Here is a 16,856-nt window from a genome sequence, read left to right on the forward strand (position 1 = left end):
AAAAATTTGGGGAATATAAATTTTTTTTTTTAAGATAACGTTTTACAGTTTTAAACATAAAACTGTAATTGTTTTAGATTTTGATAAAATCCCTATAATTTTATAGTTATCTTAAAAAAGGTAACTAAATAATATTTAATTTAAATTACTTTAATTAAGAGTTTTGTTTAAAAAAGGTAACTTAAAATAATAAGTGTAATTAACTACATTGGTTTAAATATGGTAATTGAATTATTTAAATAAGTTAATTATTATTTTAAAAAATTAATGAGAATAATATATTATTTCTTGATATGCTATAACTTGATAATAATATGTTATAAGTAGTTTATTATTAAAAAATTTGTTTATAACTTGATATTTAACATCTTAAATGTGTGTATAGTGTTATTTTTATAATTTTTTCCATGTGTTATCCTCAACAATAAATACTTATTTTCCAAATCATTTTTCAAGACATCATTTAATAAGGGATAATTTGATAAAATACCTACAGCACGAATTATTTTCTTAAAGAGAAATTAAGCAAATACTCCATAAAAATAAAATAATTACAAATATAAATATAAAGAGGTATATATTTACAATTATTTTACTTTTATGGAATATTTATTTAGTTTTCCCTTAATATAATAGACAAGTAAAGATTTAGAGAGAGTAATTAATAATTGAAGTTGAGTGCTCCTTTGTGGGATCCTTTTTCCACCAAAGGTAATGACATGAATCTATGCCTAATTCACATAAAAAATAGAATTTTCAATACTAAAAGGAACAAATGAAACCTACTTTTTCTCTCTCATAACCTTAGCTAGGTTTCATACTTTAAATCTATGATAATTATAGTCTATAAAAGTATGGTGACAAATAAATGAGTTAGGCCAAACCTAGAACAAGTCAAAACGAATTAAATTAGTGAATGAATAATAATTCAATCCGTCTAAAATGTAGCTTTTTTTTTTATACAGGTGATCACAACAAATATTTAATAACAACGGTCGTATATATATGTAATGTATATATAATGTATTGATAATGTACATATAGTGTATAACCAAATTTATGTGATATCAATGTCGGCACGCTTATGATGAATTGACTATTTAAACTTTCACATAATTGATAAAAATTCGATTCTCCATCTTATAATTCTCTTTTTTATTTTTTCTTCCGCAATAAAATAAATAAAAAAGAGACTACATGGGCTGATTCCTGAAAATGATATTAAAAAACTAGAAGTACTTATGTGGAATATAATAAACATTTATGAATGAATGAGGTCATGCCACTATCAAATTAAAGGAGTAGTTAAGCTTAAAATCACAATCAAGGAAACATCACCTTTTTCATATGTTTGAAAATGATCCAAACATAATAGTGTAAAAGAAATATAAAAAATAAATAAATCCAAATATAAGTTTATTTAAATACTAAAGTATCACAATAATAAACACTTTTAATTTTGACAACAAAGGTAGATTCAACTTTAAACACTTTTATCTTTCATTAAATTCAAAATGAATTATTTAGAATGCTTTTGTTTATCAAAATATTGAATATTCATAAGCATAGTTTGAATGACTTTTATGAAAGATGTTATATAAATCACAAAATAGATCATGTGATGTTATATAGTGCCTTATTACTAGGACTATGATTTGGATACTCTACTTTTCTTTCCTTTATACAACGTTAGTGACTTGAGCAACTTGTGCAACAACTACTCTATCTATTGGACAATAATCATCATCTTTTTGGACGTTCAAATCTTATTGATATCCGCGTGGATTTAGCTTTTTATATATATATATATATATATATATACACACTCTATTATTATTTCAGAGTGTGGTGAGATAGATAAAATTTCACTATTCGTAAATTAATAATCTCGAGTTTTCACCTGAAATTTTGTTAATGAAAACATTTTCTCTAAAGAAATTTTCCTTCAAAAGACAAATACACCTCATATAAAGTCAAATTAATACATATATTAGTTAAAATCTCTATTAAGGGTCATTTTGTAATTGTATATGTATCAACTCTTGTATAAATATCTCTTATATGATTAATGAATGTAGAGTTGAGGTTCTCTTTACATGGTATTAGGGCCATACAAAAAAAAAAAAACCCCACACTTAGAAAAGAAAAAGAAAAAACCTAAGTATGCCGGGAACTTCAGCCCACGCCACTGCTTTTATTGTGCTTGTTGCTTCAGCCATAATTTGAGCAAGCAGAGATCCTGAGATTCAATCTCAGTACTATCACTTTGAAAAGAACTTTCACGTGTTTGGCCCACGAGACCACTACTATAATTTCATCAAATGAGAGTCTCATTTCTTGCAACTTGCTACCTAGTGCTACTACTATAATTAAATATACCCCCACAAATACCTCTCAAACACATCACACAAAAAAAATATGCACATGCAAAGGGAGAAAGAGGGCAACTATGATAAGCCTAAGAAACTCAAGAATTTCATGTCAATTAAAACACTTCTTATTTTCATAAATTTTATCTTCATTTCAGTTGGTCAAATATCAGGTGTATTACTTGTTAGAATTTATTACTTACATGGTGGAAAAAAAAAGTGGTTGCAAGCATTTTTGCTAACAGCAGGATTCCCAATCTTGATTCTACCAATTTCAATTTCTTATCTGAAAAAAAGAAAAAAAATTACCAATATTAATAATAATATTAGATTTTTTGTCACACCTAAATTAGCAATGTTTAGTGCTATTTTAGGCCTTCTTCTTGGTATTTGTAGCTACCTCTACACTTTTGGCATGTCCTATCTTCCTGTCTCGATCTCCTCTCTCCTATCTTCAACGTCCCTAGCATTCACCGCGATTTTCGCGTATTTCATGGTGAAACATAAATTCACAGATTATTCCGTGAACGCGGTGGTCTTGATGATGCTAGGTTCGATAATATTAGGGCTACATATGAATGGAGATCGTCCGATAGGTGAATCGAATCGACCATACGCATTAGGGTTTGTGATGACACTTGTTGGTGCGGCTCTTCATGGATTTGTAAATGCAGGAGTGGAGTATAGTCATGTTAAAGCTGGAGTTGTTGTCACGTTTGATTTTGTCATGCAAATGCAGTTTATTATATCCATGTTCTCAGCTTTGTTTTGTATCATCGCAATGATTATCAACAAAGATTTTCAGGTAATCGTCTCAATCAAAATTTTAAAACGGTTAGAAAGGACCTACCTTTTTTTATGCGTAGTCATTATTTAGTGATCTAATAAAAGTTAAATTATTTATCTTACATTGGGAATTAATTAGTATGGCAAAGAAATCATCATATTATAATAAAAAATTTTAATAGTTAAAAGAATTTAAATTCATAAAAGCCGTGTAAACACTATATAAAGTAATGTTATCCTATCATTCCGATTTATAGGATTATGGTATGAATTAAGCATGAATTTTATTTTATTTTAAATGAAGATTTCTGAAAATTATGGTATTAAATATGTCATTAACACTACATAACGGTCACTTTAAAAACATTACATATATGTACATTCTCATTTTAAAATCATAAAATTCAAAAATTTCTTTTAGTTTTCTTCAACCTAATGCATAGTTAAACTAAGACGCTTAAGTTAACACGAAAGAAGTACTAGAGTTTAATATATATACGTTGTCCATGTAAATAATATGTACACGATACCATCAAATCTTCTTCACATATGATAGCAGGTAACCTCTCTTATTTGCTTGTAAGATTACAAATATCTTCACTTATTTTTAGTATCTTTTGAATGACCTGACAACGTAAAAAAATCATTTTAAAAGTATATATATGCAGGCCATCACTAGAGAAGCTGAAGAATTTGGATTAGGGCAAAGAAAGTACTATATGATATTAGGATTAACAGCAATATCTCTACAAATTATGATTATTGGAAATCTTGGGATGATTTTCTGCTCCTCAGCACTATTGTTAGGGATAGTAAATGCACTTCTTGTTCCAATACAACAAATATTTGCTGTTATGTTCTTGCCTGAGAGTTTCAATTCTGATAAGTGGATGGCTTTAGCTATGTGTCTTTGGGGTTTTGCTTCTTATTTCTATGGAGAATATAAAGAAAGCATAACCAACAAGGTTACAAAAGACAAACATGCTACCCTGCCAGACCAAGTTTAATTAAGTAATAATAATGTTGCTTCTTTCTCGTGTAGTCAGTGACGTATGCAGAATTTTATGTTAAATAATATATTAGTAGTACGTGTAAGAGTTTGGGTCGTTGGGTTTTTGTAAGACATTTATTTTCGATCACAAATCAATGTTTATTTTGCGTTACTTTTTAAGAGATGTGGTCGATTGAATATGTATTTATATTCGCGAAGCCATGTATTAAAAAAAAAATGAAAGGATCTTATGTCATGGAAATTCAACAACTTATTTACTCTCTCAAGTTCATATTAATTTAATTGTTGAGATTTTTTTATTATTCAAAATAAGTGAGTTTAAAAAAATAATTAGGATATTTTTCTATATTTTACCCTTTATTTACGAGGGTCTTAATTTTACCTACCTTACAATAGGTGAATATATATTTGTGCATATATATATATATATATATATATATATTTATATTTATATATATATATAAATTGTCAAAAATTCTAAAAGGGTATATCAAACTTTTTTTAATCAAAAGGGCAAAATTATTTTCGACGGAGTGATTTTCTTCTGACAAAATTGACGTGTTAATTTGTTTTAAAAAAAACACCAAAATCGTTGTTCCAAAAAAAAATATTCTTAAAATCGTTGTCATATGGCAGCGATTTTGTCAAAAAAGTTTTTTACAAAGAGGCAAACAAAGCTGCTAGCCTCCATTGCTTGCTTGCTGCAAAGATAGGAAAAAGAAATATTGCAGCGATTTCAATTTATTTTTTATTTTTTTTAAAGACGCTGCACATGCAGCGTTATTAAAAAAAAGTTACGATATCAATTTTAACAGGAGAGATTTTACCCTTTTGGTTAAAAAAAATTGATATTCCCTTTTAGAATTTTCGACAATTTTTTTTATCTTTTTGACTCCGGACTATATATATACACACATATCATCGAAGGCAAAGCTATAATATTAGGTACTAGAGTTCATGTGATATTTTGAGATGTCTTTTCAAGGAAACATAAGATCCATTATATAGGCATGAACTATGCTTTATGGCTGAATAGCATCAAAGAACCCTAATTGGAATTGAACACAACCTGTAAACTCTAATAAATTTTTGATGTCTACAATCGCTATAGGCTTTAGGGACATTTGCTAAGAGGATAAATTGTCCTTAAAACTATAATAAGTATTTTCATTATTAGTTAGTTACCAATCATTTTTGGCGTAGAATTTCAATATTTCTTTAGTTCAAGCAACAAATTAAATTCTATATATGCTCCACTTTTTTTTTAAATATTGCAGAACAGTTCAGGCATATCCTTTTTCTGGCACAATATTAATAACAATTTTGAATCTCCATTCAAACGAAAAGAATTGGTCCATACAGACATGTTGAGCACCAAATCAAATTATTGTCATATGTTTCTTTATCAAAGGTTTCATTTTTATGGTTGATAATGTCTAAAATTTACTTTCTATTGTAGTGGTGGTTCCAATTTTGAAATAGGACCAGCATATTGATATGGTGGGGGTAGGGGACTACCTTGAGTGGGTGGGACACTAAAAGATTGCTGGTGAAAATTGCTATCGTAAATCTATTGAAGTCAACGCTACTTATTGATTATTAAAAAGATTTTAAATAACTTGCTACTTCATGAATTTTCTATTTATTGTCCTTGTCAATCTCTTAGACTACAAAATTGTAATTTGAATTTGACTCTAATTTGTTTTAGTGAAGTTTAGGTTAAATCCTTTCCATTGTGATTTTTAAATATTTTTTTTAATCTCTGAGCCGGAGCGTGTTCCACATTAAAAATGTGTGTCTATTCTTTTTATTCGCAAAGATATATAATGATCCAATTCACCCCAACACAACTCTTTTGCCATGTGAGTTAATAATTCATCCCTCATTTTTAATAGCAGTTCAAACACTTTTAGTTAGTGTACAGAGTTAATATCGATTTGTTATTACACATATGAAGTTATTTCATGAGATCTTCAATCACACAGGTTGGGTTACCATATTGACTATCAATTGGCCTTAAACCTATTTCTATTAAGGTCTAGAGAATTAATTTTCTACCCTAGGTTTAGTCAGTTAATCGATCAAATTCAATTCTGATTTCACATAATCAATTGCAACTATTCATCTTTCAACAACTGCTTAACGACATTATGCCTCAATTTAGAACTGTAAGATCTATTTTTCGCAATATCAATTGCGGCTTTACAAGTCAATGTATAAACACATGAGACAATTCATCCTTATTAAAGGGATCATTTGGTAATTCATCATTTATTAAAGAGATTGACAATTCATTTTTTTGTTGAAGGGATCAACAATTCATTATACATCTAAGGGATCAATAATTCATCCTTAATCAAAGAGATTAATAGTCATCCTTCATCAAAGGGATTAACTGACAATTCATCCTTTATTAAAAGGATATTTTCCAAGAATTTTCTTAACAATTCATCCTCAGACTAGCCAGCTCCAAAACTACAAACTCTGACTTCATAATCTATCTAGCAATGATCATCTGTTTAGCTAATTTAAGGATACTGCACGAACATCTAAAGTGAACACATGTCCATTTGGATTTTGTCTCGTCTGAATAAAAAATTCAGGCGGCATCACAACACCCTTCTAAAGAAGAAGGATATCCACTATACATAATACCATAACTCATGGTTCCTCTCAAATATTTCATCAGTCTATTCAATGCAAACAAATGTTAATTATTGGGATTATGAATATATCTACACAATGGGATGTGAGCTTGAGAAGAACTTTTTCTTTTTCAAGAATTTTAATTGTTCTTGAGTCACCAAAATAAACAATTTCTCCCCCCTTTTCAGCTTGGGTATATGACAGAAAATCATATTTGTTTATACAAAATGTGCCTAGTAAAACCAGAGTCTATCACTCATTTCTCACATTGGCCATAACATTCATTTCCGAAATGACCGCAATAATCATATCATCCTTTTCAGTCAAATTTATTTTTAGCTTAAAGAGATTTTCATTTCTTTTCAATATTCTTTTGCATTGAGGTGCATTTCTCATCAAGGTTTTATTATTAGCTATCGACTTGTAAACATGACTATTTACATACTTGTAATTTTCTTTACCGTAGCCTCCGGCAAAATGACTTGTACATTATCAATCAGTATATATTAACATCAATATCACCAATAGTTTTAGGACACATATTATTTGCCATAATTTCTTAGATTATTGGGAAAATAATTGAAATTTCATAATAATAATAATGATAATAATAATAATAAAATAACTTTATACTTTAACAAAATAGTAGTCCTGAAAATAGATAAATATTACTACAATAATCTATAAATATTAGTGCATAAAATTGATAAATATTTGAGTCGTGCTGAGTAGTGTCCTAAAAAATTATTTCAACGGTATAAAATATTTCCTTAGGATTATACAAGCACTTTGCTATCTTAAATAGAAAATATATAAATTACCAAATTAATTAACATCAACAAGTTATTAAAGGATATAAAATAATAAAACCAAAATAATTAATTAAAGTAACCATAAGAAAGAGAATTGATGAAAACGTGAGATTTATAAAATTAGGCAAAATGTTTGTTCATTCAGAATAGATGAGTAGTACTTACAGTTATAAAAAGTGATGACTTCATGACAAGTGGTCTAACTCTTACACGCAAAGTGATACATGTATAAAAATTACACCATAATAAAAGTAAGATATAATATATAAATATATATTTTTAATTTAATTTCAAATTATATTTATGCCTTTTAACCATCATTCGTAGCTCTTGTCTAGCATCCGATTTCTATTTTCATTCTCCTATAACCCAAATAAATACCAACTGGTCTACATCACAAAGGCCACCTTACAAACAAAAAGAATGTAACTTTTCCTAAACCAAAAAATCACATAGCAATTAAACAAGTAGATTCATATGTATTTTAGTTATAATAAATTTTTGTTGGTCACTCAATATTTAGTTATTATTGAATGAATCATCTGAGGATTTTTTTAGAATATATATGTAAATTTATAGAAAAATAAATTATATATACATGTGAATCATATCAATTACATATATAACAAATCTCACTAACTTTTGTTACTATCTAACATACCTCTCTCTCAATTTAGTATATTTGATAGCAAAAATAAAATAAAATAACATATATATTTAAAAAATTTAATTTACGAAGAGATTCATAGTATTTTAAAAATACATGTAATAAAAGTATATTGCTCTATCTGTTCATTTTTAATTGTTATGTTACGTTTTTCGATAGTCAATTTAATTAATTTTTAAAGTTAAATTAAATTATATAAATAAAAAATTTTAATATTTAAAAATTACACTAAAAGTACTATAAATATCATTTTCTTAATATAAATATAATGTAAAGTATAAATTATAAAATATTAATCAATATTATTATTATATTAATTAGTTTTTCGTCCTGAAAACACACCTAGATTGGTCAAACGACTGGCCGGACGTGATAACCCACGTAATCGATTTCGACCCAATTATCTCTTTTGCCCATATCCGTACACTCACATCTTCCAAAATCCAACTGGCAATTACCTTGTTGCCAAAAATTCCATAATCCGACAGCTCATATTAATCTTCCCAATTTTATTTTATGTTTTGGGTTTAGGGTTAAATATGTCTCAAACTATTTGAAAAGGTCAGATATACTTTTTGTTTAAAATTTGGTTCACTCATGACATTACTGTCCAATTTTTTATCCAAATATGTCTTTATGCGGGTTAGTTGCTATGTTGGACATATTCAACTCATTTTTCATTTTTTTAAAATGTCACGTGGAATTGTCATGTCATTTTGACCTTACCACATAATTATTTGTGAATTTTTGGCATTAATTTTATACTTTTTTTTTTTTCATGTTTTCTCATTTCGAAATTTATCGAAAAAATAAAAATTAAACAAAATTATTAAAAATTGGTCGGATAATTTATTTAAAAGGAGTTGATTTATGGGTCGGATTAGGTGCTTATCAGTCCGAATATCTTTCCATTTTCATATAAATGTTATGTGGTAAGGTCAAAATGACATGGCAATTCCATGTGGCATCTAAAGAAATGAAAAATGAATTGGATATGTCCAATATGACAACTAACGCCCATAAAGGCATATTTGGATCAAAAGTTGAATGACGAGACATCAGTGAACCAAACTTTAAACGAATGATATATTCTGACCTTTTCAGATAATTTAGGAACATATTTGACCTTGTTCCCTTATTTTTGTAAATCCTAGAATCTCTCTCATTCCCTAAATTTCAACACCAATAAAAAATTCCATACAACAAATTCCCTTGTTGTTCTCACATAGTTTTAAATCCTCTCAAACACACACAAACTTTTCTCAGATCTCAAAAAAAAAAAAATTGCATTTTCATAAAAAAGAAAAGAGATCCCAAAATATTGAATCCATTATGGCTCGTGAGGAGAATGTGTACATGGCGAAGCTTGCTGAGCAAGCTGAAAGATACGAAGAAATGGTGCAGTTCATGGAGAAAGTTTCAACTTCATTAGGCTCAGAGGAACTTACTGTTGAGGAACGGAATCTTCTTTCCGTTGCTTACAAAAACGTTATCGGGGCTCGTAGAGCCTCGTGGCGTATTATCTCTTCAATTGAACAGAAGGAGGAGTCGAGGGGAAATGAGGAACATGTTAAATGTATAAAGGAGTATAGATCTAAGATTGAATCTGAACTTTCGGATATTTGTGATGGAATTCTCAAGCTCCTTGATTCTAATCTCATTCCTTCAGCTTCTAATGGCGATTCTAAGGTGTTTTACCTTAAAATGAAGGGTGATTATCATCGTTATTTGGCTGAATTTAAGACCGGAGCTGAACGTAAGGAAGCTGCTGAGAGCACACTCTCCGCCTACAAAGCTGCTCAGGTATATCATATTAATTTTTATGTGTTTGATCTATTAGATTAAATGATGAAGATTCATGGATCTGTTAATAATATCTGCAGAATATGATTTTTATCTAAATTTTTGAATAAATTGTACATGTAAATTAGGTGAGATTGTAGGTAGAGAAGACTATGGAAACAACTTCCTGTTTTGAGCAGACACAACTCACAATTGATTTTTTCAAATTTTCCATTCATGATGGTCTTCCGTGTTAATTTGGACGTAGAGAGGTTGTTTACTATATTTTTTTGATACATAAGCTGAATATGTCTAACAAATGATACGTATCTTTAGGGGCGTGTCCTTATAATTTGAGACGAAGGGAATATATGTTTGTCATATATTTATCAGAAATTTGATGTTGATATGTCTTGAATTAAGAGTAAATTGGCTTAATTCTCTGAACATTTAAAATTGGATACTGAATTATCAAAAGGTCACAAATGATCCTCGATTAAGTAGTCGTAAACATTTTAAGCAGTAGTATTGAATATATGTCTTTCTAGATCAGACCATATTATTGTTTCCATGTTCCCAGAGATCTGATGTTAATTGAGTTTAGAATTTAGGTTTGAATTAAGAGTATGTTAATTCGATTCCCTCAAGCTTTTGGATCAGAGAGATAATATCCCCTGTTGAATTGGATAAAGAACACTTTTTTACCTCTAAACGAAGGCCAAATGAGATAATCGTTGATGGAATTTCAAAAGGTCAGAGGCGATCCTCAGATAATTAGTAGTACTATGAATTATGACAAGTACTTGTTTTAAGTAGTAGTATTATATATAAATTTAAGCTTTATACCTCTTGTTTTTCTCCTTTAAGTTCACGCGACTTGTTTGTTTCACTCTATCTTACTTGACAAGTTACTGTTATTCTTTTGCGAAAAAATAGCCAGGATGTTAAATGTTGTTGATCTTTCTGTGTCCTTATTTTGGTCTCAATGCCTGCAGGATATTGCAAATACTGAACTTGCCCCAACACATCCAATCCGACTTGGACTGGCTCTCAACTTCTCTGTGTTTTATTATGAGATTTTGAACTCTCCTGACCGTGCTTGCAATCTTGCTAAACAAGTAAGAATTTCTTCATATGGCAGTCATTTCTTAGTTACAAATTATGTTTTTCAGTTCAAACAAGGGCGTGTCACGTTTCATTAGGCATAGATAATTCCATACCTCTTTTTTTTTCATCTCGACTGTGAAAAAGTAACTTCATTTTCATTTGTTATCTTTTGCGTGGCCAGGCATTTGATGAAGCAATTGCCGAGTTGGACACACTGGGAGAAGAATCTTACAAGGATAGCACTTTGATCATGCAACTTCTTCGTGACAATCTCACTCTCTGGACCTCTGATATGCAGGTAAATAACTCAGTTGTTGTTCTAAATAGCTTTTTGATTTATGTTGTTTCCTTGTAATCCTATCAGTTGTATTACTCGAACTCACGTGTTTGACTAACATGTCTCGATTGCAGGATGATGGTGCTGATGAAATTAAGGAAACGAAACCCGACAATGAACAACAGTGAGGGAACTGGTCCTCAGATTATCATTTGGCTTCTTTCTTCCTGGCTGTTTTTATTGGGAGAAGCTGCTTCTTTTTTATTTCCTTTCTCCTGTCTTTCGGGTTTCCCTTTTTATCCGTGGCAACGAACAACTTTGAATATTGATGTTCAATTGTTTCATCTGTACTTTAATGTGGTTCTTGCTGGTGCTTAGTTTCTATGAAAGCATTTCAGTTGTATTTGTGAACTGGATATATAAAATGGTACATCCAAGTGATACTCAGCAACCGGGTTTCAATCAACCTTTCTTGTTATATTTGTTCCTTTCTTTTGTTCTTTTTCCTTAATTTTGGTTATATGATACATAGGTATGGTCTATTAGTTAACGTAGTGTGTATAATTTGAACTCCTAGCAGAGAAAAAAAATTACTCTCTCAGATCTCGCTCGCCACTCTCACTTCATACAAACACAAATGTATACATACATGGGGTTTGTGTTTATATAAAGTGGGAGAAAATTGTATACACAAAAATACAAATGCATATATTTTTCATCTTATACATAATACGATCTTTCCCTGTCCAATTTTTTTTTGTCTTTCTCACTTTATGCAAACAAAGATTATACAATTGATTCTTTTGATATGCAAATCGAAATAAATTGCTTCTTTTGTATATATGTATTAGCGAAATAGGCAAAGTTTGTTATAAAGTGTAACTATACAAACTATAGTTATAACATATGAATATGATTTTTGTGTATGCTGAAAGTTGCTCATATTTTCATCAATAAGCCCACTTAAAAGAAAAAACTAAAAAGCCCATTGTCGACGGAACCAGTAAAGCCCATAGGCCACAGTTTGGATATCTCCAACGTGTTTAACCACTGATATAGCCTGCCGGTTTCTTGCCTCCGTAGCTTCTACACACTCAGTTTTACTCCTAACTTTCTACGAATAAGCTTAAGGCCATCAGCTATTTTCCTTCGTTAATGGCCGAAGTAGACAACTCAAAATCTCCATCTTTATCTGAGGTACTTCCTTATTCATTATCTTATATTGAATTTTGGTCGTTCAATTTGGTATTTTTTTGCGTTTGATAGTCGATGATTCATCTCTGAGTTGATTTTTTAATGGAAAGGTAGATTGTAGCGTATTCATATATTGGATCTCACTAAATTGGATTGACGCCAGAGTTGATTTATTTTTAGTTTGTTCCAGTGAGATTTTCTTTCATTTTTGATCGAAAATGACAATTTTTTGTTGTAACTCAGCAATATTTACTGAAAGAGAAAGAAGAGAAATCCACCACAGTGGCTAATCCAGTGGAAGAAACTGAGGTTAAGGCCTCTTCAACTGCTCCATCTGAGGAAGATACTCCAAAAACTGAGGAAACCCCAGTAGTTGAGAGTAGTGAAGCTGTGCCTGCCACATCTGAAGAAAGCAGTGGAGCCTCTGACTCAACGTCACCGGAAATTAATGAAGCTTCTCCTCCTGTAGAGGCTGAGAGTGAAAATCATGAATCCGCTGATGAGACCCCTGAGATTAAGGTTAGATTGACTGGGCAATCAGTTTTGATTTTTGGTTATGGTTTATATCTTATCCATTGATTGTGTGTGGTTTTTGTCACGATTGTCGAACTAGCTTGAGACTGCGCCTGCTGACTTCCGCTTCCCTACTACAAATCAAACAAGGCACTGCTTCACTAGATATGTTGAATACCACCGGTCAGTAGACATAACTGTACTGCCTTTGTATCTAATTTTGTAATCTATCCATGAAATACCAACTATATTTGGTTTGTTTATATTTCAGATGCATAGCTGCAAAGGGTGAAGGTGCTCCTGAATGTGACAAGTTCGCCAAGTATTATCGATCCCTTTGCCCTGGTGAATGGGTATGTTTTGTTTTGTATTTTGCATTTGCAAGATTGGATGATGTATGTATGTGTATGACCATGTACATATTAATATGTAGTATATTACGTAATGTGTGTGTATATGTATGTATATGCTTTTGGTTGTACGTGTGCCGTAATTCCGATGTTCAACTAATGTTGGGAAAATATGGGACAAGTAGAAGTCACCAATTCACTTATAATGTTAATTCTCTATTGGATTTGATTGGACGGAAGCTTTGAGGCTCGGAAGTGGAGTAATGGTCTTGATTTTAAATTTGATTAAAATTGAGATAAAAATCACTAAATTTTGAAATGTTAATTTGTTGATTGGTTTAAAAGTAGAGTTAATGGTCAACGCCCCCCTCCTAAGCTATCACTTGTTCGAGAGTTTCATACCTCAACTATTAATTGTTCCCTTTACCTATCCAAACTAAACATACCTCAATATTGAATTGACCAAATATTTATTTCCAATCGATAACAGGTGCGTGTAGGCCAACTTAGTATCTAGGTTTGTTCTAATACAAAGGGAGTGATAGTTTAGGTAGTTTAATGGAACCGTGGATAGTTTGAGGTATGAAACTCGTGAAAAAAAGAATAGTTTGGTGTGTTTTTGATAATTTACTCTTGAAAGTATTCTGAATCCAAAAGTTGCTTTATTAGCATTTTGCGAGTAAGCAATAAAGATTCTCGATGCTGTTTCTTGATAATAGTTCAATCCCAAAATGCGACACCAAACCCTTTATACAAAAACATTGATCAAAAGGATTTGAAACGCTTTTCAGATGGTGGAAGTAGAAAGGTGAAATTTGGAGAGTTAAAGAGACCAATTGGGTATTGACTTCTGTGCAGTCGAGTATTGTTTAAAGGTGGTCTATAATGGTGAGTTTAGTTGGTCTAAGAGAAGTCTTGGTATCACTTCTAGAGCTTTGTATTGGTATTAGTATTTTGATTGTAATTTGCTTAAGGGTTGAGGATTTTAGCATAGTGGTGCTCCAACTGCATGGCAAAGTTATTGCAGATGAGTTAGAAGCTTTTGCATCACCCATACTTGGGCTGCGCTTGAGTTAGATATGACTTAGCAAGCCGTGTGGTTAAAATCCCTGCTCTGATATAATTTTTTAGACTAAACAAGTGAACGCCACCAGTAGTTAGAAGATATGAATCTCTGTATGAGTAGGGGAAGCAACGGATGGAGCGTATGTGCCTATTTTAAAAATAAACATCAAGTGAAAGCGTGTATCATTATTTTGAAGGGGCAAATGAGTTGTTGGCAAGTTTGATGATATTTGACCTCAAAAGTCACATCCCTCCACAAGAGGTGGCGTAGACATAAGGAGATAATGTGTTTCTTTACACGCTCATGACAATCTCCTCATGTTTTTCAGCTTCTTTTGGTCTTTCCTTTTGACGATAACATGCTTTGCCTTAATCGTGGCTGCAGATTGATAGATGGAATGAGCAGAGGGAGAATGGCACCTTTCCAGGACCACTGTAAACTGCATATTTTGGTTCCAACTCTAATGCATCTGAACTCTCAAATGAAAAGGGAGAGTTCTATGTGAACAAATTGTGATCAATAAAGTTTTACGTTTCTGATGGAATTAGTGTAACCTGATAAATGAGTTAATTGTTTAGAGTCCTTACTTGTGATTAAACTTAGAATATAAATTTCTTTACTAAACTCTTATACTTGTTAATCATCACTTCAAATGTTCTCTTAGAGAATCATAATCAATAAATCCTTTTGTTTTTTTAATCATTACACTGTTCATCTTCCTCTTGACGGAGAGCCTTGGAGCAACGTAAAGTTGTCTTTGTGTGGATCAATGAGTAATGGGTTCGGCTCTTCCTTGGACTATACTTATAATATGAGGTGTTTTGTATAGTGGACTATACTTATTGTAGTCCAGCTATCTATAGAAAGAGATGACATAAAATGAGACGGAGGAAGTATATGTTAAATGTAACTTTAAAAAGTTCTATTTTTTCGGTGAATTTATTAGGTAGATAGAGATGATTAAAAAAGACAAGTTTTTCAGATGGAATTCAGCATTATGGTTGTGAAAAATACAGGGAAAAAGGATCAAAATTACACTCAATTTTGTTTTATTGTTTGACTTTATTCTTACTGTTAAAAACAAGTTATTCTTACCTATGCCATCAATAAACTTAACAAATTGGATTTATATGACACCACCAAGATGCTTATCGATCGATTCGATCTGAACATGATGATTAGGTTTGTAGCATGAAAAACTGATAATCAAATTGATACAACTTTGATTATCAAATCGGATATCGAGTAATTAATTATCAATTGTTAATGATTTAGTTATCGAGTTAACCAATAAAAGTGTCTCGATCATTTTACATAAGTTTGTTAAGCTTAGGCAGGAATAACTTACGTTATATTTGTGAAGATGATCAACCTAGGCCCAACTATGAAAGATGGGAACTCCCTTATCTATGCGCAAATTTCCTATCAAACTTAAACTATTCAGCTTTCGAAAAATGAAAATTATCGTATAAATTGAGACAACGAAAATTAGTTAGAATACCAAATGTAAAGAAAACACAACTTAGAGAGAAACAAAAGCAAAAGGAGGTAGCCTACCAAGGTTGCTGGTCAAGTTTAGATCCTTTTCTGTTGGAACAAGTAAACTTTAAATCGTGGGACTATTTCCCTAATATTATTTTCAATATTTTTAATTTACTATGGATGTACTTTAATCTCACATCATTAAGAATAACCCAATATGTTTTTTTGTCTCATAAATTATTTTCAAATGTAAAGTAAGAGTGCCACAAAGAATTTATAACAATAAATTATTAGTCTAATTCTTGTACCCTTTCTTCTTTGTTTCTTTACTGTTATAGCATAGTCGATGAAATTCTACTAACTGATATGTAAAATAAAAAATAGAGTATTATACAAATTTTATTACTATCCGTAATGATAGAATAAACAATTTTATTAAATGAGAGTTATTTATTTTTAACACTCTCACTTTTTTATTCACATTCATACATTTTCAAAGTCACACTATTTTTAAATTTTATAGTAGACTTTGTTTTCACGCCTAATAAATATATACATTAAAAACAATTATATTATTTGTTATGACAATACACAACTTTTATGAAAAAATAATCTCCATAAGAAATGTTCCTACATAATTAATTAATTTTGAAAAACAGAACACGTGGTTTGGATTATAGAAGACATTGTAGAATAAATAGTACTTAATTAAAGAAAAAATCTTTTGGCGAGAAATTAAATTTGATCAGAATTATAGAATAACATATTTCACACTATGTCATTTTATCTTTTA

General features: G+C 30.4%; 3 protein-coding genes across 3 annotated transcripts; all 3 read left to right on the plus strand.

Annotated features, from left to right (window-relative positions):
• The first annotated feature begins 1,835 nt into the window (after nucleotides 1-1,835).
• Nucleotides 1,836-4,433, plus strand: LOC101247503 (purine permease 1-like). The gene is made up of 2 exons (XM_004252482.5): nucleotides 1,836-3,174; nucleotides 3,824-4,433. The coding sequence occupies exons 1-2, from the start codon at nucleotides 2,419-2,421 to the stop codon at nucleotides 4,160-4,162; spliced, it is 1,095 nt and encodes a 364-aa protein (XP_004252530.2). The 5' UTR covers nucleotides 1,836-2,418; the 3' UTR covers nucleotides 4,163-4,433.
• A 5,057-nt stretch (nucleotides 4,434-9,490) lies between these two features.
• LOC101247195 (14-3-3 protein 2-like) lies at nucleotides 9,491-11,844 on the plus strand. The gene is given in 4 exon segments (NM_001309370.1): nucleotides 9,491-10,095; nucleotides 11,070-11,192; nucleotides 11,363-11,479; nucleotides 11,593-11,844. Coding segments are annotated over 4 exon segments (765 nt in total). The 5' UTR covers nucleotides 9,491-9,624; the 3' UTR covers nucleotides 11,647-11,844.
• A 336-nt stretch (nucleotides 11,845-12,180) lies between these two features.
• On the plus strand, nucleotides 12,181-15,280 carry LOC101246900 (cytochrome c oxidase subunit 6b-1). Its single transcript, XM_004252480.5, has 5 exons — nucleotides 12,181-12,655; nucleotides 12,896-13,171; nucleotides 13,266-13,348; nucleotides 13,437-13,518; nucleotides 14,966-15,280. The coding sequence occupies exons 1-5, from the start codon at nucleotides 12,614-12,616 to the stop codon at nucleotides 15,017-15,019; spliced, it is 537 nt and encodes a 178-aa protein (XP_004252528.2). The 5' UTR covers nucleotides 12,181-12,613; the 3' UTR covers nucleotides 15,020-15,280.
• The last annotated feature ends 1,576 nt before the right edge of the window (nucleotides 15,281-16,856 follow it).

This window comes from Solanum lycopersicum, chromosome 12 (genome assembly GCF_036512215.1).
Source record: "Solanum lycopersicum chromosome 12, SLM_r2.1".
Taxonomy (NCBI): domain Eukaryota; kingdom Viridiplantae; phylum Streptophyta; class Magnoliopsida; order Solanales; family Solanaceae; genus Solanum; species Solanum lycopersicum.

Bases quoted from the DNA above. Each gene is read 5' to 3' on its own strand.
- LOC101247503 (XM_004252482.5), top strand. From the start codon at position 2,419: ATGCACATGCAAAGGGAGAAAGAGGGCAACTATGATAAGCCTAAGAAA. The intron at 3,175-3,823 runs GTAATCGTCTCA...ATATATATGCAG, and splicing joins TTATCAACAAAGATTTTCAG to GCCATCACTAGAGAAGCTGA.
- LOC101246900 (XM_004252480.5), top strand. From the start codon at position 12,614: ATGGCCGAAGTAGACAACTCAAAATCTCCATCTTTATCTGAG. The intron at 13,172-13,265 runs GTTAGATTGACT...TTGTCGAACTAG, and splicing joins ATGAGACCCCTGAGATTAAG to CTTGAGACTGCGCCTGCTGA. The intron at 13,519-14,965 runs GTATGTTTTGTT...TCGTGGCTGCAG, and splicing joins CCCTTTGCCCTGGTGAATGG to ATTGATAGATGGAATGAGCA.